We start from the raw sequence: 22,111 nt of genomic DNA, 5'->3' as shown, positions 1-22,111 counted from the left end.
CATGAGAATATTGATTCATAAAATAAGTGAAAAAGTAAAAGATTGTAAAAGTGTGAAATAAAGAAGGAAATAAAATAAGCAGAATAATAGCAAAGTGGGGCAAAATTATTCGTTGAAAAAATAAAAAGATACAAACAATAAATATTTACAGTGACGTATGTGAGAATTTGGCTGATTTAAAGAAAAAAAAGCAAAATAACAGCAAAGAAAATTGTTCGAATAAAGTAAATAAAAGCAACCAGGTGATTTAATGAAGTGCGTGCGACGCCGGCAAGCATGGCAGAAGGTGCGTTCGAGGAGGCAGAGAAGTCGGCCTGACCTGGGGGGGCGGGCCTTCCTTGCATTGTCTTATTTTGCGTGTGTGTGGGTGGGGGGGGTCTTTTAGCAAACCCCAACCCCCCCCCCCCCTCATTGTTACACGAGTGCGTACCAACCCCCTCCATTCTCCGTCCCCTCCCTTCTGCTTTCTCCCGCTCCTCTTGCTCCACTTTTTTTTTTTTTTTTTTTTTTTTTTTTTTTTTTGCGCTATCGTGGCGACGACCTGCGTGGATCCGTGCGTGTGCGTGGGTGCTATCATTTTTTTTTTCACGCGGAGGACGAGACATGGGCTCCGTTTCCAACCAGGACTTCCCAGGTCGAGTAATATCCACAAGCGTTCGTTAATTGATTCATTAGCGTCTATCTTACGCAAAGTGCGCAAATACGCAATTACGCTTGATCTTTTTAATTGCTTTTTATTTTTATTTTTTGTATTGATTTATTATTAAAAAAAAAAATTTAAACTTGTGCTCTTAGGGGTGTGCAAGGCGGACGAGGACGAGGGCCCCATCCCGGCCGAGGAGGACTCGCAGACCCTCCTGCAGGGCCTCGGCTTGTGCAAGTGGTTCAACGTGCGGATGGGCTTCGGCTTCCTGTCCATGACGAGCCGGGACGGCGTGCAGCTGGACGAGCCAGTGGACGTGTTCGTGCATCAGGTAAAGAAAACACCCCCCCCCCCCCCCTCCGACACACACACACACACACGCACACACGCCCCCTATCATTTTCACTTCAAAAGGACAAATCCGGATTAGTTTCGTTGGAAAGGGAGCGAAATTGCAGCAGGAATTCGTAGCTGCCACACGAAATCGTGCTTCGCTTTTTTTTCTGGGTGGGGGGGTTTGTTGGTTTCAGCTTCAGCACCGTGGGTGTTGTTTCCACCCCCCCGTGGGAACACGTGGGAACATGGAGGGAGTTCTGAGGCCATTTGAAGCTATATATATAAAAAAAAAAAACTTGGAAATGATGATATGCAATGTTTTTTTTTAAAGGGAAATGATCATCATTATTTGGTCTCATTCGTGTTCTTTTATGAAAACGGATTTAATGGTTTTCTTTTTTAAAATTGTATTTTCGTTATAAATCGGTTGTGTGGAGGCAACCGGATTGAATTGTTGAAGATGTTCACGTCACGATTCCCATTCTCCAAATATCACAAGAAAAGTCCCCAATAAAGAACTGTTTGACAGATTTACCACGTTCTTTCATATTTCCCGACTGAGTCAAACCATTCCAATTTCACACCGTTACCCTCATTCAGGACATTTGAGGAAGCAACTTCCCAAATTAAACAATACTTCCATATTGCTTGGCTGAATCAAACCATTCTAACTTCTACATTTTCCGCTCATTCATCTTGTGACCTATTCCCACTTTCCTCAAATTTAACAATACATTTCCTTATTTTCTGATACAATAAAATTCCTTTATTATAAATATTTCACATATGAAGCCCATCACTCCACATTTCTTGACTGATTCAGACACAGTCAAATTTCAGACTGTTCCTGTCAATCAGGACATTTTGTTAACTATTTCCACTCTCCGAATTTCCCAGATTTAACAAAATTCTATTTTTTAAACAATACAATTCCTTAATAAATATTTTAGATATTCACCCCCTCTTTCCACATTTCTTGACTGATTCAATCCATCCCAACTTTCAAATCTTCAACTCATTAAGGACACGTTGGGAATTATTCCCATTTTCAACATTTTTTTCAATCGAATTCCAACATGAAGACATATTTTGCATGTTTACCTCGTCCTTCCTTGGCTGAATCAATCCATTCCAACGTCAAACTGTTCCTTTAATTGGAGACATTTTGGGAACTACTCTTATTCAATTCAAATATGCACAATACAACTCTCTAATTTTCCCAACGCAAATCCCCAAATGAAGAAATATTTGACATCCTTCCACATTTGTTGACGACGGAGCAGTTCAACTTCAGTTCAAGTCTTACATTCTTCATTTCAACAATTCAAATTCAGTTCTCCCCGTGGAGGTTGTCGTTCTATTCTTGAACTCCATAATTTCCCTGTGAGACTTGTTAAATACATGAGTGGATTTTTTTTTTTTTTTTTTTTTTGATGAGGCAGATTAGCACAGGTATTTAAGAGAGATGTGAAGGTGTACCCCCCCCCCCGCCTCCACGTGAGTGCCTCCGGTAGGTGTGATAAGATAAAGACTTAGCATGTGAATGAGAGGAGAACGCACTGGCTGCCTCATTCACCGCGAGGTTCCTGTCGTAAATTCATTCAAAAGACTCAACACCACCCTCCCCCCATCGCCCCACCCATGCATGCTTCTTGTGTGCTGTAGTATAGCAGCTGTAAAGATGTCTTTTTGCTTAGAAATAAACTAACAACAGCAACACTGCAAGACTGAAAAAGAATATTAAAGGGAAATGTTGGGAAGTTTCATTAGACATTGAATATTAATATATGATTCTTTTTAAGTAGAAATGTGGGAAACAGTGGAAGAAATGCTTGTAAACTCGGGATTTCACCCAAAAAAAAATTCACTGAAAATGGAAGGAAAAGGAGGGCCACTTCCTCTTTTGTTTGTGAAATATGATAAATCCAATCCAATATACTCGAGGTCAACATATGCTAATGCATTTTGTTGTTGTTTGTTTTTTTAAATGTCTGCTTCTGAGCTTTGTGGTATCAGTGACAAAACAAAAAAGTTATCAGTTATAGCATGATATCTTGTAACATTAAAATGCACTCACACTTTTAATGAAAAAAGTGTGACATCTTGTAACATCTAACTTTTCTACATTTTAAATTCTCCTTTAATAAAAGTAAAAGTGTGACTTGTAATATTCCAATTTTTATTTTTAATTAAACAAAAAAAAAAAACGTTGGATATGATCACCTTGGGGCGAGCCATGCATTTCTTAAAAAAAAAAAAAAAAAATCACAAATTGCATACATTTTAAGCGGGCCCTTTGAGGACTTTATAAAACCTGAAATTCAATTCAAGAATCAAGAAGCTCTTATCTATTATACCCATGGCCCAATGGCTGACTATAACCTGCCACGTTTAAAACATAAAATAAAAAAGTCAATTCTCATCAAGTGTAATAAATCTGTGCATAATTTTTGCTTCAACTTTAATATGGCTCTCCGGGGACTTTAAACAGCTTCAAATTTAATTCAAGAAGCTTCAATCTAATCTGTTGTACTCTTGGCCTGCCATGTAATTGTAAATAAAGAAGAAAAAAGCCACAAATGCTCATAAAATGTATCTATGCGTCTTTGCATAATTTTTACTTAATTTCCTTATTGATCTCGGAGGACTTTATAAAACATCAAACTTAATTCAAGAAGCTTTAATCTAATTTATTCCATGCATTAAAGTTTTCAATCCGAGTTTATGTACTGCTATACATACAGAGAATCTGAAAAAGTTGCTCAAAAGTGAATCACAGTGCAAGACCTGAAGACTGAAGTCAAATAAAAGCGCTATAAAAACATAAATATAAATTACAACAACAACAACAACAAAATAGTGTGGATATAACATCAATAGTGTTGAGTGGATTGTTATGAAATCAAACAATATCAGCATTGCTTAAGTGAGCGAGAAAAGGCAAATTAGATCAATTATAATGAATTAAATGGGCCCTGATATGGGGAAACGGGTGGGCTCTTACTTGTCCTGTCTTAATTAGCAGGTTCATTAAGTGCAGCTCAAGATGAAGCCTGTGCTGATCTCCTGAAAGTGTCTCATTGAATCAAACTCAAGCAATGCGTAACCAATGGCCGACACCCCTCCGCCCCGAGCCCACTTCCTTTCTCTGCGCGTGTGTGTGTGTGTGTGCAGGGGGGAGAGCTAGACTCGCGTCAATGATGGATTGTAAAAGGTTATGGCAATGTTAAAAAAAAGAAAAAGAAGAGCAGGCACGGTCTGTAAAATTAGTAGCCGCGTGTCACAGAAAATGTACTCCAGGGATCCACTGGGCCTTTTGTGCAGGTGGACAATGAAGCCATACATGTGAATGGGGCATCCCTCGGCCCGTGACCGAGCCCCTATTTGTCACGGGGGACAGTCCTTCCATTGCCCACTCAAGCCCCTGATGTCTTCCTCTGCTCTTCCAGGCACAAACTACAGCGCAGTTTTACAGTAGACCCCCCCGCAAAATATGCTTCTACTTCAAGGCAATCAAAAAAAAAAAAAAAGACCCATGCCTCAGTCCTACTTACCTGGTTAAAGCAACTGCAGGCTGTTGATGGCCTTTCGTGGGGGGTTGGAGGGAGGTCACGTGGGTGAGGAAGTGGGTTAACGCTCTCCATCAGGGTCCAGAATCCTGATGGGAGCGGGGCAACCAGCGGTCGTTGGCAGTGCGTGGTTACCCAGCAGATGTGTATGAAATGGACGTATTTTGGGGTTTGTTTGTAATTTAAATAAACTTATCATCATTATCGCATCAATGCTAAAAAGTCGCAGACATGACACACACGGGGCTGCAAAATTTTAGAAGTTAGAAACTTTCCACTTTCCATTAATGGGAATAAACTTGGAGTTTAAAACAACTGCACAGTGGCTCTTAATAGAGAACTTAAATGTAAAGTAGTACCTTGAGATACGAGTAACCCAACATACGAGCCATCAAATGTTTTTTTTTTTGCTTTGACGCAAAAGCCAACATTTGAGGTACGAGTGCTGTGTGGTGGCAGTGAACTCAACTCATTTCACAACGAGCAGCAGTTTGACAGATGGGAAACTATTTCTCCAAAAAGAGGCTTCAAGCCACTCCCTTGAAGTTTACTGTCGAACTGAACGCAAAGCAAAGAATTAGACATTTTGTATTCACAAATTAAAAACGTTTCCAGATGAAATGGAGTAACACGCTGACAGACAATATAACAATACTCAAAGGCATATTCTTTCTCCTCTGTGAATAACAACCTGTACTGTATTACTGCGGCTAACTGAGGCGTTTTGGCTGGCTCGATGTGCAGTAGATCTATGTTTGTACAACCCCAATTCCAATTAAGTTGGGTCGTTGTGTTAAACACAAATAAAAACGGATTACATCCATCCATCCATCCATCCATCCATCCATTCATTTTCTGAGCCGCTTCTCCTCAGAAGGGGCGTGCCGGAGCCTATCCCAGCTATCATCGGGCAGGAGGCGGGGCACACCCTGAACCGGTTGCCAGCCAATCGCAGGGCACATACAAACAAGCAACCATTCGCACTCACATTCACACCTACGGGCAATTTAGAGTCTTCAATTAACCTACCAATGATTTGCAAATCATATGCAACCTATATTTAATTGAATACACTACAAAGACAAGACATTTAATGTTCAAACTGATAAACGTTATTTTTCTTTTAGCAAATAATCATGAACTTAGAATTTAATGGCAGCAATACGTTCCAAAAAATCTGGGACAGGTGGCAAAAATGACAGAGAAAGTTGAGGAATGCTCATCAAACACCTGTTCGGAACATCCCACAGGTGAACAGGCTAATTGGGAACAGGTGGGTGCCATGATTGGGTCTAAAAGGAGCTACCCTGAATTGCTCAGTCATTCACAAGCAAAGACGGGGCGAGGTTCACCTCTTTGTGAACAAGTGTGCGAGAAAATAGTCGAACAGTTTAAAGACAATGTTCTTCAACGTACAATTACAAGGAATTTAGCGATTTCATCCTCTACGGTCCATAATATCATCAAAAGGTTCAGATCAGTGCAGGTAAGCGGCAAGGCCGAAAACCAACATTGAATGCCCGTGACCTTCGATCCCTCAGGCGGAACTGCATCAAAAACCGACATCAATGTGTAAAGTGCAACTTGAAACTCGATTATGCAAAGCAAAAGCCATTTATCAACAACACCTAGAAACGCCGCCGGCTTCTCTGGGCCCGAGCTCATCTAAGATGGACTGATGGAAAAGTGTGCTGTGGTCCGACAAGTCCACATTGTTTTTGGAAATTGTGGACGTCGTGTCCTCCGGGCCAAAGAGGAAAAGAACCATCCGGACTGTTATGGACGCAAAGTTCAAAAGCCAGCATCTGTGGTGGTATGGGGACGTGTTAGTGCCAATGGCATGGGTAACTTACACATCTGTGAAGGCACCATTAATGCTGAAAGGTACATGTATAGGTATTGGAGAAACATATGTTGCCATCCAAGCAACGTCTTTTTCAGGGACGTCCTTGCTTATTTAAGCAATACAATGCCAAACCACATTCTGCGCGCGTTACAACAGCATGGCTTCGAGTAAAAGAGTGCGGGTACTAGACCGGCAGGCCTGCAGTCCAGACCTGTCTCCCGTTGCAAATGTGTGGCGTATTATGAAGCGTAAAATATGACAACGGAGACCCCGGACTGTTGAACAGCTGAAGAAAGATTCTTTCCCATTCTTGTTTGATGTACAGCTTCAGGAGCTCAGGCCCAGAGAAGCCGGCGGCGTTTCTGGGTGTTGTTGATAAATGGTAGAGTTTCAAGTTGCACTTAAGGATGTAGCGCCGAACTGTATTTATTGACATTGGTTTTCTGAAGTGTTCCTGAGCCCATGTGGCGATATCCTTTACACATTGATGTCGATTTTTGATGCAGTGCCACCTGAGGGATCGAAGGTCACGGGCATTCAATGATGGTTTTCGGCCTTGCCGCCTACATGCACTGATTTCTCCAGATTCTCTGAACCTTTTGATGATATTATGGACCGTAGATGATGATATCCCTAAATTCCTTGCAATTGTACGTTGAGGAACATTGTCCTTAAACTGTTCGACTATTTTCTCACGCACTTGTTCACAAAGAGGTGAACCTCGCCCCGTCTTTGCTTGTGAATGACTGAGCAATTCAGGGAAGCTCCTTTCATACCCAATCATGGCACCCACCTGTTCCCAATTAGCCATAAACCCTAAAATTCAAAGTTAATAATTATTTGCTAAAAACAATAAATGTTATCATTTTGAACATTAAATATCTTAAATGTCTTTGTAGTGTGTATTTTAAATGTCTTTGTAGAGTATTCAATTCAATATAGGTTGAGCATGATTTGCAAATCATTGTATTCTCTTTTTATTTATGTTTAACACAACGTCCCAACTTCATTGGAATTGGGGTTGTAGTTTCACGGCTTTGGCCATGTCTGTGCTCTCCTGAGAGATATTTGAGTTGAATGAATGAGATCATTTGATTCTGATACCTTATCGAGGGTCCATTTTGAAGAGTAACCGATTCTGGTTCTTTATCCCATTTCTAAAGTGCCACTGAAATTTCTCTTTAAATTTAGCTTGAATATTTCAGAAGATTCACGTCGGCTAAAGTTTGGCATCTAAAAATTCGGCCTTGGCGCCGGTGTTTGCTCTACTGAGAGATATTTGAGTTTAATGAGCGAGAAAACAATTCCCCCTTTTAAAATATGTCCACATCCTATGTTGTTTGCCGACGTCTCCTAATCCTCCGGCCTTTTCTTGTGAAACTTCTTAAGGGTCGTTTGAGGTGAATGTAACTCCGAGCTATCTTATTGTTCACTGACAGCACATTTAAGCCCACAGTTTTTTTCATTGTCATTTGATTAATACAGCAAATCGAGCACCAAACCCCGACACCACCCTCCGCCGCCCATCCCCCCCCTCGGCACGCGTCGTCGAGCGAACCAAGAAATCAAATCGCAACTCAAGATGTCGCAGGCGTCCACAGGGTGGGCTGTTTTTTGGGGGGTGGGTTATCAGAGGAAGACATCATTCAGACAACACTTCTCCCCCCACCCCCTCAAACTTTTAATCTTGTTTGTCTTTGTGCCCAACAACCATCCAAGGAATGTCATCCTGATCAGACCCACCCTCATCCCCTGCCTAACCACCCCACCCCCACCCATCGCCCCACACCCCCCTTGCATCCTGCAGTTTAGATTTTAGCAGTGGTCCGTGTGTTAGTGGAGTGGGGGGCTGCAGTGTGGAATGCTGTTCCTCCATCCAGAGAGCAAGGTGGGGGGGATGGGTTGAAGGTCAGTCACATTTAGGTTGAACATTCGGAGGTGGAGGGGAGACAAAGAGGCATTAAGCAACACAAATGCAGGGTGTGTGTGCGTGTGAAAAGTACAAAGCAAAAACTAAAAGTACTCACTCGCTGTACTTGCGTAGAAGTTGCAAAAAGTGCGTGTTTGTGTGTGCGCGCGCGCATGTCCAAAGTACTTTAGTAAGTAGGAACAAGTCAAATGACGCTGCGAAAAGTAGAAGTACTGATTTAACAAAGTAAAAAGTGTGTGTGTCTAAAAAGCCACCCTCGAGCCCGCTGAAGGCGCTGCAGACCGCCCTTCGCCTGTCAATCAAATACATTCGCTCGTACGCCGTGTGCCGCTCGTGTCTGTAGTCGGCTACTGGCTGAATAACGTGTGTGTTATGGTTAATAAAAAGTTAACTTTCCTGTGTGCCTATGTGGGGCACCCGCACACAACAAATCAGAGTGAGGAGCTGACGAATTTAGCGACCCCACCGCGGTCCAGCGAGCTAAGGAGCTCGCTGGCTAGCGAATGTGATAAACGGTTAACTTACCTTTTAATAAGTGTCTCTGTTGCGTGGAACTCCCCGTGGCCGCACGGCTGTGGGTTGTTATTGCACTGAGCCGACGCCGGTCGACTTTCTTCTCCTCACCCTCAAACTAAATATTAACATACACCACCAAATGAAAAAGCATATTTTTCTAACAAAAAGTTAAAAAAAAAAGTTTTCTGTTTATCATGTACTATGAACAGTGTAGGCGGCACGGTGGGCGACTGGTTAGAGCGTCAGCCTCACAGTTCTGAGGACAGGGGTTCAATCCCCGGCCCCGCCTGTGTGGAGTTTGCATGTTCTCCCCGTGCCTGCGTGGGTTTTCTCCGGGCACTCCGTTTCCCTCCTACATCCCAAAAACATGCGTGGTAGGTTAATTGAAGACTCTAAACTTGTTGTAACTTGGCGCAAAAAAAAAAAAAAAAAAAAACTTTGCACACAGAGCAGACACAAGTCAACATCAAACAATTCCTACTTGAGTGCAGTAATGAAGTTGACTTCGTTACTTCACACCATTCCCTGCCGCTTTGTAATGACACAATGAAGAATGCCTGCAATGAGTCCTCATCCTTGGCTGTTCTTTCTTCTCTAGAGCAAGTTGCACATGGAGGGATTCCGCAGCCTGAAGGAAGGCGAAGCCGTGGAGTTTACCTTCAAGAAGTCCTCCAAGGGGCTGGAGTCGCAGCGGGTCACAGGCCCCGGCGGCGTCCACTGCGTGGGCAGCGAGCGCAGACCCAAAGGCAAGAAAGTCCAGAAGAGACGCTCCAAAGGAGACCGGTAAGCAAACGTGCTGGGAAAAACTACATGCGCAACTCTTCAGACGCTCGGCGGAACCAAAATTTAGGCCAGCCGCACATGAGGCAATGTGACCGATCCAACAAGTTACAGTGGGCGACACCCAGCCTCACACCTGCAGACGCACTGGAACAGAAAAACGTTACCCTGGTGTGGTCATGGGAAACAGCGTTTTGAGGCTCCACATTTAGTACAGCCTTGAGATACAAGTTTAATTTGTTCTGGAAACACTCATATCGCAAATCATGTTTCCCAATTGAAATGAATCGAAATACCCTTAATCCGTTCTAGCCTCCCTAAGAAAACAACACATACTTTGTAGGGGGAAAACATGAACGGAAGATAGGACTCTATCGTATTGCACTTTATAAAAACATGTCGTAATGACATCATTAAATAGAATGGACAGAAATTAAACCAGCCAGTTTTTTGACATGCGTAGATCTATGTAAACATCAAATCATTTGTCAAGATGGTCAGTTGTCTGTTCAGCACAGTAGTTGTACTTGTTTTTCCGCAACAGCTTGATTGAAAACAAGTTCCAAGTAGTTAAAAACTCTCTCTCCCTTGCAGACCAGCTCTGTTTGGAAGCCGCCATATTTACGTGCGTAAACGACGTCACCGCGCATTTATGTCAAGATTGAGCCAGAACACCGTTCCAATTAAACTGTTTACATGACTTCTAATTTGTTTTGGGAAAAGGAATATTCCACCCCTGTGAAACCGAGTGAAAATCCATTCGGATTCTACCTGTGTTTATTCCAGTTGAGGTGTTTATATGGAGCATTTTTATTCAGTTTGGGCATCTAAACCAGATTCTAATTGGAATACAAGACTCCATGTAAACAAGCCTAATGTCACGATACATATATACTGTATATATGGTTGTATCTCAATTTTTTGCTTACAAGTGAAATAAAAAAAAAAAAAAAAAAAACAGCAACTTGTATCTCAAAACTCGTAATTCGGGTGAATCGTATGACTACGCACCACTGTACTATTATAATAATACAAAGAGAGGAAAGTGGTGAGAGAGAGTGGCGAGAGTGTAGACATTTGCGAGGCTGTTGGCAATGATGGCCCCATTCGACTCCACTCGTGCATTTCGGCGACAGAGACTTTCACGCTTCGCTTTTTAGCTACATGGTACATATGAAAGTATGACTGCAGTTAAGTATTACAGTAAAACACAATATATACACGAGGTGTGTCATAAAAGTTCCAGGACTGGGGTCACAAGTGATGCATCTTAAATCCAAATGACAAGATTTCCATTTGGAAGTAATCACCCCGGAGTTTAACGGACCTTCCCAGGCTTCTCTGCCACGCCTTTATGCACTCCTGGAAGGATTCTTCTTCAATCCTTCGCTTCTCTGTTGTCACGGCCATCTTGATGTCGTCCACGTCTTCTAAATGGTTGCCCTTGATGACGTTCTTGAGCTCGGGGAAAGGGAAACTAATCAAAGGTGCGTCGTAAGGTTGCTCCAGCATGGCGATGTTCTTCTCGGCCATTAACTGTCAGATGCTCAGGGCATTGTGAGCAGGCGTGTTGTCTGCCACATCTCCCGCCTCTTCACATGCACTTAATGACGCAAACGCCCTAGGATCTTTTTGTAGTAGTTTGGATTTGAAATATCATTTGTGACACCAGTCCTGGAACCTTTTTGACATACCACAGAAACAGATATATACTTAGTACAGAGAGTCATTCAGCAATATAAAGTATCCCAGTGTTTAGTGTCTTGTGACCCATGGATTCGTTGATCTTGAATTCTCTCGCGGCTGCTCGATTCCCATGTTCCTCCGTGTAACTGACAGTTTGCAGTTTAAATTGTGCTTCGTAAGCGTGTCTCTTCGTAGGTGCCATTTTCAAGGGTCCTTTGTCAAACCGATGTTGTTTTGCACAATGCACATACTATATACCTACTGGGGGGGTGCCTTTAGCATCCTCTTTAACGCGCACCCTTCCCCCTTTACGTCCGCATGCTGTCCTCAGTCACGTCCGCCTCTCCTCTATATAAGCAGCGTGTCGGCAGGAAATGCTCCCAGTCAGTCAAGCGGAGCGCTCATCGAAGTCACACAACAACATTTACAGATTTTGGAACTCGGTGCACACATAAGGCGCGCCGCATTATAAGGCGCCCCGTCCATTTTGGAGAAAATGTAAGACTTCTAAGTGCGCCTTATGGTCGTGAAAATACGGTACTTTAAAACAAAGCTATCATCAATCCAAACCGTTTGGATTTCAGCTTCCCCCGTTCCTTTGCCTTTGTCACAACCCCCCTCTCCCACTCCCCCACCTTGGCGAGGGTCACATCGGCAGTGTCTTGACGTGTGACCTGGATCAATAACTGTTTAAATCTTTTGAACCCCCCCCACCCCAGTGGAGTCACACCCACGGTTCCTCAACCCGGATAGATTTGACAAGGAACTGCGAATCTGTAGGTTGTTTATAAAAGGTGTTCAGGAAGTTAGCATCGCTGATATTTTATGACCTGATTTTAATACAACATACAGGAGGTTAGTATTTTATATTGAAACGTCTCATGTTTGATCACCTTTCTCCAAGTATTTCTGGGCCTAACAACAGATGTCAATGGATCAACGACGAACTGTCACCTCAGCTCATCCTCCTTTCTGAGCAAATTAGACCGCGATCGCACTCATGTTTCGTTAAAATTCTTTTGTGAGGTTTGACCTGTATAGAAGCTCATTAAGATTTGTTAGCAACCACGCTCTAATATTATACTTTCCTACAGTCTTTAGGATTGGTTCACTGGTCAACTGGGTGTTTGGAAAGTCACTGTGCCCTTCTTGTTTCAGTATTTATAAATATTAGTATGCGGTAATTTTCCGTAATGACTGGATACCCTACATAAAGCCTCACTTGAGGGTATGTGGCTCATGTTTTGTATTTTACTTTTTGGAAGGTGTGTGTGTGTGGGGGGGGGGGGGGGGGGCCCTCCCCTCCCTCCCTCTTCTTTGAATATCATTAAGGGGCCTGGGGTTTGAGGTGTATCACATTCACCCTGCTGTCATTTGCGATTAGAACCATCGAGTAGTCTGTGTGAGAGTGGAGATCATTACAGCTTCAAAGAGCCCTGCAACGCCCTCCGCGGTTCAATAACTGCCCCCCGCAACCCCCCTCCTGGGCCGCATTAATCCATTGATAAGATATCGTTCACCCTCCGGCCCTATTTTGTTATGGAGTGGTTTAATTTTAATTTTGTTGCCTGACCAGGACAAGTAAAACTTAGAAATGTTTGGGGTCTTGGGTCAAGGCTCTGATTTGTTTTTTTAAATATATATATATATTTTTTTATGAAGTCCAGATTTACATGGGCGAGTAAAGAAAGCACTGTCCATTTAATTGATAACAGATGCAAGAGGCAAGGCAAGCGGGTGAAAGGTCAGTGTTGCCTTGGCAACAGTGTATGAGTAAATGCAAGCGCGCTGTGGTGGTGAGTAGGGGTCAGGGTTCAGAGGTCATTACTGCCGCCCTCCTGGACAAAGGACCACTTCCCCTCTACGCTATTGACGACGGATGCTGATTTAAGGGCGGGGCCGTGACGCGGCGTCCCCAACGGGCGTCACCACAAAGCAAAAGCAGCTCATCTGTTATGACTTCAGTGGTGGCAAAGAGGGTGACTCGCCTCTCTGGTACCAAGTGACCACCACCCATCTGTCTTACAGCCGTACGTGCATGGTCTTTCTAGACCCCCGTGCCCTCTCTGCTTTAACGCTGCTGCCAGTCAGTCGCAGGGCACATGACACAGACAACCGTTCGCACTCACATTCACACCGTCACTGAGTGGGAACTCAACCCACGCTGCTCGCACCAAAGCCAGGCGAGTGTACCACTACACCACCAGTGACTCATTAATTAAATAAATAAATATAAATATATATAAAAATATTTGTTAAAATGACTCCAAAGGACTTGAAACTCATTCTAGGACTTGTGACTTGACTTGAGGGCAAAGACTTGAGACCTACTTGTGACTTGCAAAACAAGGACTTGGGCCCACCTTTGGCGAGGAGTAATACGTGCTGACTGAATAATGCATTTGAATTCAAACGTTTTGCACATAAGTTAATTTAAAACGGTAAAAATGGCTGTCCTCAAAGATTAATTTTAATTAATTTTAAATGTATTGAACTTCAAAGTTAGATATTATTTTTTCCTTCGATACATGTTCTATTGTACATGTTCAATAGGAGTAGGAAGTAAAAAAAAAACTATATATATATATATATATATATATATATATATATATTGGGTCCTACCCTTAACCCTAAGTAAAGATTTGACTTTTAAATGAAATAAGAAGCTATTCATATACACTCTTGGTGTTCAAAAATACAACTGTACTACACTTAGGCAGTGATTCTTTCGTATGCCACTAGTTCATGGGCTCATGCGCGCATACTATGGACATGCTATCTCCAATAATAAAGGAACTATGTTCTCCAGATTCTTTTTTTCTTTTTAATTTATTTTATTTTTTTGCTCAAGAAAATGAAAGTGGAAGTCATTTCCAATAATATCAATTCTTTTTAGAGCAAGATCTAAATAATTGCCTTGGGAACGCTCCTTCTACATTGCCAAAATCAATTTGCCGCCATGTCTTGGTGTGATGTCTCGATAAAACTTGAGAGCACTCGGAACAGTCTCGAATGTTTAACGTAAAAAAGCTTAACATTGCTTAATGTCGAAAAACTGATTACAATTGTCACCAAAAATGTATGTGGACATCTCTACTCATGCCCACTTCAACCTCTGAAAATATCAGAACAATGACCCCGTTATTTCTTCATTTAGATTTACGTTAAGTGTTTCAGACTGTCCTGACCAATTTGCTGCATAGATCAGTAAATGTGGGCAGGCCAAAATATGGCTGCAAATCCAAGTCGGACAATAAGTGTTGCCTTAGAAAAGGTTGCTACTAACATCATTTATGACGTGTGTGTAGAAGTTGGTGCCATCTGTGACCTGAAATGCCCCACCAGATGTACAATTGACATGAAATGTTACCCTCTTGTGGCATCTAGCTGCATTACACACAAATGCCTCTAAAAATAGATATTTTTTTAATCCAACCCAGAAGTCATATTAGAATACATTTTGTAAATATTACAAGGGTCGTTTTTTAAGAATAGTCATGTTTTTCTATGAGTCATTTTTGTCATGTAAAATGGTACGAGGAAATGTTGGAATACATTAATACTTAACCAAGAAGTCATTTTTGACAACAACAACAAACCCCCCCACAAAATTACAAGAAAATAATATTACATTATATTAAATGTCAATTTATTGTACTTAAGTGTGGCACGGTGGACGACCGGTTAGAGCGTCTGCCTCACAGTTCTGAGGACCGGGGTTCAATCCTCGGCCCCGCCTGTGTGGAGTTTGCATGTTCTCCCTGTGCCAGCGTGGGTGTTCTCCGGGTACTCCGGTTTCCCCACATCCCAAAAACACGCGTGGTAGGTTAATTGACAACTCTAAATTGCCCGTAGGTGTGAATGTGAGTGTGAATGGTTGTTTGTTTGTATGTGCCCTGCGATTGGCTGGCAACCAGTTCAGGGTGCACCCCGCCCCCTGCCCGATGATAGCCGGGATAGGCTCCGGCACGCCCGCGACCCTTGTGAGGAGAAGCGGCTCGGAAAATGGATGGATGGATTGCATTTAAGTTAAATACAACTGAACTGTACTTAAGAAATGAAATTTTCTGGATTAAAAACTTTAAAGTGGCAGTAAGAGTAATGTTAAAAATCTGAATGAATGAAAAAAAATCGCTAATTATTAAAATCAGGTTTAAAAAGTTGAATAAGGGCCACCTGTCAGCTCTCAAATGCTGCGGATGTGTCGAATGGATGCGCCAAAAGGAAGCAAACATGCTGAGGGGGTGATAGCTTATACAATGTAAAATCACATGTGGAGCCAAAACTTTAAAATTGAATGGTTATTGTGGACTATAATCGTAAAAATAAGCACACAAGTCAACTTACCCTCCTTGTAGGTGACATGATGTCACAGCACCTGACGACAGCGGAACAGTAGGAGGAAGCCCAGGTAGTTCGACAGTTGGCACTGCCCCATTCACTCGTATCAAGTTACCCACGAAGCAACGTTGTCTCTGAAAGTTTACAAAGCTATCCGTCGTAAAATGCGCACTGCAGAGTCGGCTGGTGGTAGTGTTGATGTTCAACTCGCCATCCGCGTGTCTCTTCAAAACTCAATCCATCGCTTTTTTTTTTTTTTGTTCACTAGCATCAAGTTACCCACAAAGCCATGTTGTCTCTGGTGAAAGTTTACTCAAACTATGCATTGTCAAATGCGCACTGCAGAGTTGGCTGGTGGCAGTGTTGATGTTTACCTTGCCGTCGGCTACAAGGGGCTTTGAAAAGTCAAACGATCGCCTTATTTCTTCATTTTTTGGGGGAGCTTAAAAAACGTCACCGAGCTGGTCTGTAAATTGAGGCATCCAGCGAAGACTCGTTTTTGGGGTGTAGCCATCATTAGCTTGCTAACTGCGTGCTGGAGTGGTAAATGCAGACATGCAAACACCAAAGGCAGGCTTATCTAGTGCGATTACCCATGTCCAGGAAGCCCAATGGAAGACGTTGTTTGAGGTAATGGTTTGATTGGTGAACTAGACTTAAACGTCACTCGCGCTTAAATTGGATGATGCGAACAGCGCCCGATGCAGAAGTCGAAGTCTCGGGCACGAAATAGTCGATACGCAATAATTGATAAATAAAAGTAGCAAGCGACATTTAGATCAATGTAACGGAGCAAAAGTACCGTGACTTATTAGCAGCAGAAGCGGTGGACGTTGTTTTCTGGTCTCGTCAACTCCCGTGACTTCGCGCGCACAGGCGGAACCTCAGGCCGCATATTAGTCCGCCGCAGAGTAATATTCACAATTCCATCTGTGTGTGGAGGGTGGATGCATGGAATGGCTCTTGCTGCCAGCGTTCAAGGAGTACGAAACAGCCTACGACGTCAGTGACGGCGACTGCGTTACGTAAAGGGCCTATTTTGAATTCAAAACGGCGACTGGTTCGGTTCTGAAAGATTAAATGAAAATATATTGCACATGAAAGTTAAACACAATTGAACTGCACTTGTACCCTCATGGATGAAACGTTACGGACAGTTTGAACATTAAGTGATTCTTCATGTAGCACGAGAAGGAATAGAAGTTCTAACGAAGTGAACAGTCGTCGAGCCAAAAATGTGCATTTGAACTGACCCAGAGTGCTGATGTCCTTGCAGGTGCTACAACTGCGGTGGTCTTGACCACCATGCCAAAGAGTGCAAGTTGCCGCCTCAGCCCAAAAAGTGCCACTTCTGCCAGAGCATCGATCACATGGTGGCCAACTGTCCAATCAAAGCACAGCAGGCCTCGCCGGGTCCTCAGGGAAAGCCGTCCTCCTTGAAGGGCAACGAGGAGGAGCAAGGGGGACGCGCCTCGACCGCGCCGCCCCCTCCTCAGGAGCCCTCCGATTAGAGAGGCCGGGTGGAGGTGGGGTTTTTTGGGGGGGTTGGTTGGTTGGTTGGTTGGTTGGTTGGGCAGCACAGAGGCCAATCAAACTGTTTTGACAGAGGGATCGCCTCGCACCTAAAGCTTCTTTTGGAACTACCTCAGGTTGAAACGAATATTCTCAAGAAGAATGTTGCTGATGTATTTCTTCGATATTTTTGAATTTGTTGTTATTGCTTACACTCAGGAATACTGCTGTATGATTGCACTCTTTTCAATAGTGAGAATCACTGATGTTCTTTATCGGCCTTTACGTTACACTTACTTCCAGGTGGCAAAAAACAGACAACCCAACCAGAACCGCAGGTTTTTATTTTATTTTTATTTTTTTTAACTTTTGAGTACTCACCAATATGATTACCGATACCACTGGTACTTTTGATATATATCATTTCAATGAACACAGTGAGAAAGAATTGCAAAGACCTTTCTTTCTTTCTTACGCACATGATGATTTGCCGACGTGTCAACCGTCGCACTGTAGCCCCAACTACTGGAGAGGAGGGCTTACTCAATGTGAGATTTATATATATATATATATATATTTTTTTTGGCTGATATTGACAGCCTTCACCCGATACCTTGAAATAAGGCCGGCGTCGCCCTGACACAGATACCCGGTATTGGTACTCACCCATCTGTAGAGAAAAAAAAAAAAAAAAAAGTTAACTTTTTTGGGTATATTTGGCGGTATGACCCATGACAAGTTTTTTTTTTTTATTGTTTTCCGTTCAAGTCAGCGGTAGTCCATCACTTTCTGCCACTCGGAAGTACCCTGGCGCATATGGTTTATTATGAAAAGGTCTGTAGGAGTTAATCAAACTGATTTCCCTTGAAAGTTTTTCTTTGCCTCTTCTGTAGCCATGCTACCTCATTCTTCGTTTTTTAAAATTTGATTTGGTAGGTCCGTTGGTGTGGTCACATGGCACACTTTCCCGGCCATGCCTGCCAGATAAGAAGTGTGTGCTTATGTTAGAGGTCACGATTGCAGTCGGCCGTAGGAATGTAGGAATGTCAGAGCCGAAGCGTTTTGGCTTTTGTTCTAACATTTACATCATGGTTGTGTGAAGCAGCATACGCTACATTATCTGTGCTAATCCCCCAACCTTTCCCACACACACAAACAATCGTCGATGTTCATATCTCACTTTAGATAGAATTCTAACAAATCCTGCATCCACCACCTCCAATTGAAGTTGCTGAGGTTATATTTTATTGACCTTATCAGTACTACAATCCACACACAGGATCATTAATCAACAGCGCACATGCTTCACTTTTGGATAGAGTTTCAACACCTCTACTGATGGCATATGCTACATAATCAGTACTACTAAGCATATGCTACTGTATTAGTACTACTGACCACTCGAATTCATTAATCCACAATATCCATATGTCACTTTGGACATGATTCCAACAATTACTGTGTTTACCACCTCCGATTGCAATTATCGATGGCATTTGCTACGTTATCAGTACCGGTACTACTAAGCATATGCTATTTTTTCTGTACTACTAACCACACACAGGATCATTAATCAGCAAAGCACATACCTCACTTTGGATAGAATTCCAACAAATGCTGCATTCACCACTTCTGATTGCAGTTACAGAGGGCATATGCTACATTATCAGTACTTCTAACCATATGCTACTTTTTCCAGTACTACTAATTGTACACAAGATCATAAATCCACAATGTCCATACCTCACTTTGGATAGTATTCCGATAAATGCTGCATTCACCCCCTCTGATGGCAGTTAACAATGGCATATGCTACATTATCACTACGATTAAGCATATGCTGCTTTTTCTGTATTACTAACCACACAAGATAATTCATCGATGTACATACCTCAGTTTGGATAGAATTCCAACACATTCTGCATCCAATCACCGAGATACAGAGGGCAGCAACTACCTCATCAGTACAATTAAGCATATACCGTATTTTCACGACCACAAGGCGCACCATATTAAAAGGTGCAGTCTCAGTTATGGGGTCTAGTTCTGTATTTAACACATACATTAGGCGCACTTGTATTATTGGGCGCAGGCATGGCAAAACATACGGTAGCATGCATGCACGCGAAAACAATGTTTTTAAAAAAGGCAGCGGGAGCAAAACTGAGTTCGGTTGTACTTTATTGAAGTATTTAACAATGTACTGGCATTATTTTTTGATCAATCCTCATCCACAAATCCATCAAAGTCCTCATCTTCTGTATCCGAAACGAACAGCTGGGCAAGTTCTCTATCAAACACGGCAGGGTCCCTCTCATCATTGTCGGACTCTGTCTAGTTGCCGTGCGGCTCCTCAGAAATGATGCCGGCTTTTACGAAAGCTCGAACAACAGTACAAGCAGACACGTTAGCCCAAGCATCCACAATCCATTCACATATGGTGGCGTAACTCGCCCGCCGTTGCCTCCGAGTCTTAGTAAAGCTGTGTTCGCCATCTGTCATCCATCGCTCCCACGCCGATCGCAACTTCACTTTGAACGCCCTGTTTACACCGATGTCCAGCGGTTGGAGTTCCTTCGTCAAGCCTCCCGGAATGATGGCAAGCTCCGAGTTATTGCACTCAGTCGAATGGTGACCGTAGAGACGCTTCTCCCGGCTGTTCTTTGCTCATTAATCCATTGCTCGAGTTGGTCTTCCGACTCGGGCCACCTCGCCTTGTTTCGGCGGAAGCTCAGCTTCGTCTTCTTGACTTGGCGAAGCTCGTTTTCCTGCTTCGTTCACTTGCGACCCATGGATTCGTTGATATTGAATTCTCTCGCGGCTGCTCGATTCCCATGTTCCTCCGCGTAACTGACAGTTTGCAGTTTAAATTGTGCTTCGTTAAGCGTGTCTCTTCGTAGGTGCCGTTTTCGGGGGTCCTTAGCCAAACCGATGTTGTTTTTCCACAATGCACACCCCGACACTATATACTTACCGGGGGGCGTGCCTTTAGCATCCTCTTCCATGCGCACTCTTCCCCCTTTACGTCCGCATGCTGTCCTCAGTCACATCCGCCTTTCCTCTATATAAGCAGCGTGTCGGCAGGAAATGCTCCCAGTCAGTCAAGCGGAGCGCTCATCGAAGTCACACAACAGCATTTACAGATTTTGGAACTCGGTGCACACATAAGGCGCGCCGCATTATAAGGAGCCCCGTCCATTTTGGAGAAAATTTAAGACTCTTAAGTGCGCCTTATGGTCGTGAAAATATGGTACTATGTTATCAGTACTACCAACAATGCCGCTATTGCAGTTGTCAGTCGGAGCAGAAGCTGTTCAGCTTTTGCTTTAAAGTCATTTCATTATTGTTATGTTGGTGTGAAGAGACATGCTACATTATCAGTACTACTAACCACACGTGAGAGCATCTAAGGCCATACCTCGCTTTGGACAGAATTCCAACAAACGCTATACCCATCACGTCCGATTGTAGTTACCGAGGGCTTCGGCTAGCTCTCCTCTTGTTCTCTTGATACTTGAAAACGAGGCGCACATTGTGACGTTAACAGTGGGATGGCTGGTGTTTTCTATTTTAGTTTTTTTTCTTTTTTAAGATCCAGAGTGATCATTATTTAAGACACCACCCTCCCAAGTGTAGTGTCACCGGTCCTGGAAACAGCCAAGCCTGGGTGGAGGAGCCTGTATGTAGAACTAGGTACCTAAATCGGCGCTATACTCCAGTTTTACAGGAGATGCCGACGCCCCCAATTAATATATAATATGTAAAATCCTTTTTTTTTTTTTTTTTTTTTTTTAAATAAAAGAGAAAAATAATCACGCTACGTATTTATTTTCATCCAGAATTCTCTACAATGCGTTTAAATACCCAGGTAACTTCATCCGTGACCTTTAATTAGAGTTCAACACAGTAGTAATTAGGGATTGGGCATAATCGAGTGTGTGGAAATGATTAATTGCGCCAAATTAGAGTGCAATGGGATATTAACTGTGGCCTATATCCATGTCATGGTGCAGCATTGTTCTGCTTAATAAACCAGTCTCCCATAATCGTTAATGAAAATTAAAATTATTAAATAGATTTATTACAGTCATCGTTTCCAATTTCCCATTCCTTATATGATCACACTATTGAGCATCAGCAATATACAGTACGTAATGTACGGGTACATAGTATTTTTGATTAATTTGCTCTGCTTTTTTATTTTTTTAATCATTGTTATGCTTATATCTATGCCAAAACCAATGCAATGTACACTAATGAAGTGTAAGATGCATTTTTTATATATATATATATTCATTTTAGTCTCTTCGGAATTTCCTGTCCTTTTATATAATTTAATTTTTTTTTTTGTTGCACGTGCTTGTTGGCTCACCTCAGGAAAAAAAAAAACATCCGTCTTGAAAACTCAGGGAATAATTGGGACGGATCGGAAAGGAGTCGACGAGCGCAAGATGAATGCTGCACAAGTGCCCCCACCCTTATATAACCACTTAATGTACCGCTATTTGTTGTGTTTTCCTCTATAATGGTCATAGATGGGGATGTATTAGAATACTGTAAACAAAGGAACGGTGAATAGGGGGTGTAACTTTATTAGGGACATCATCATCATCATCATCTCAGAATGCGGCTTGTTCCAGACTATCAGTGCTTATGACAAATAGAACACACAAACGTTTTAGTGTTCATATTGGCTCCATACGATGTGAAGGCAGATGCAGATGCGGAAGAACGAAGTTACGTGACTCTGACACCCACTTGATTTAGAAGTTGTATTGTTGTGATGTCTGCTATTGTAATGGCAGCAAAAAGTCTCCAAGTGATATGTTGTTGTGATTGTATGAGTCATGCTAAAGGTGTAGGGGAACCTAAATGCAAATATGACCGAGTAACTAATAAATTAAAAAAACAAAAAAAACACCTTTAACCTGCAAACGCTAATAATAAAGCAT

General features: G+C 42.6%; 1 protein-coding gene across 1 annotated transcript; it reads left to right on the top strand.

Annotated features, from left to right (window-relative positions):
- Positions 1-603: 603 nt before the first annotated feature.
- On the top strand, positions 604-17,158 carry lin28aa (lin-28 homolog Aa). The gene is made up of 4 exons (XM_061675453.1): positions 604-634; positions 796-974; positions 9,439-9,623; positions 16,924-17,158. Exons 1-4 carry the CDS (start codon positions 604-606, stop codon positions 17,156-17,158), a joined length of 630 nt encoding a protein of 209 aa, XP_061531437.1.
- Positions 17,159-22,111: the final 4,953 nt, after the last annotated feature.

The sequence above is a fragment of the Phycodurus eques genome, chromosome 4 (assembly GCF_024500275.1).
Source record: "Phycodurus eques isolate BA_2022a chromosome 4, UOR_Pequ_1.1, whole genome shotgun sequence".
In the NCBI taxonomy this organism is placed as follows: Eukaryota; Metazoa; Chordata; class Actinopteri; order Syngnathiformes; family Syngnathidae; genus Phycodurus; species Phycodurus eques.
The sequence above is the reverse complement of the archived record's forward strand: the minus strand, read 5'-3'. Positions and strand labels throughout refer to the sequence as shown.

Excerpts from the sequence above, each read along its gene's own strand:
- lin28aa (XM_061675453.1), top strand. The coding sequence starts at position 604 with ATGGGCTCCGTTTCCAACCAGGACTTCCCAG. Across the intron at positions 635-795 it reads TTCCAACCAGGACTTCCCAG|GGGTGTGCAAGGCGGACGAG; the intron begins GTCGAGTAATAT and ends TTGTGCTCTTAG. Across the intron at positions 9,624-16,923 it reads AGACGCTCCAAAGGAGACCG|GTGCTACAACTGCGGTGGTC; the intron begins GTAAGCAAACGT and ends ATGTCCTTGCAG.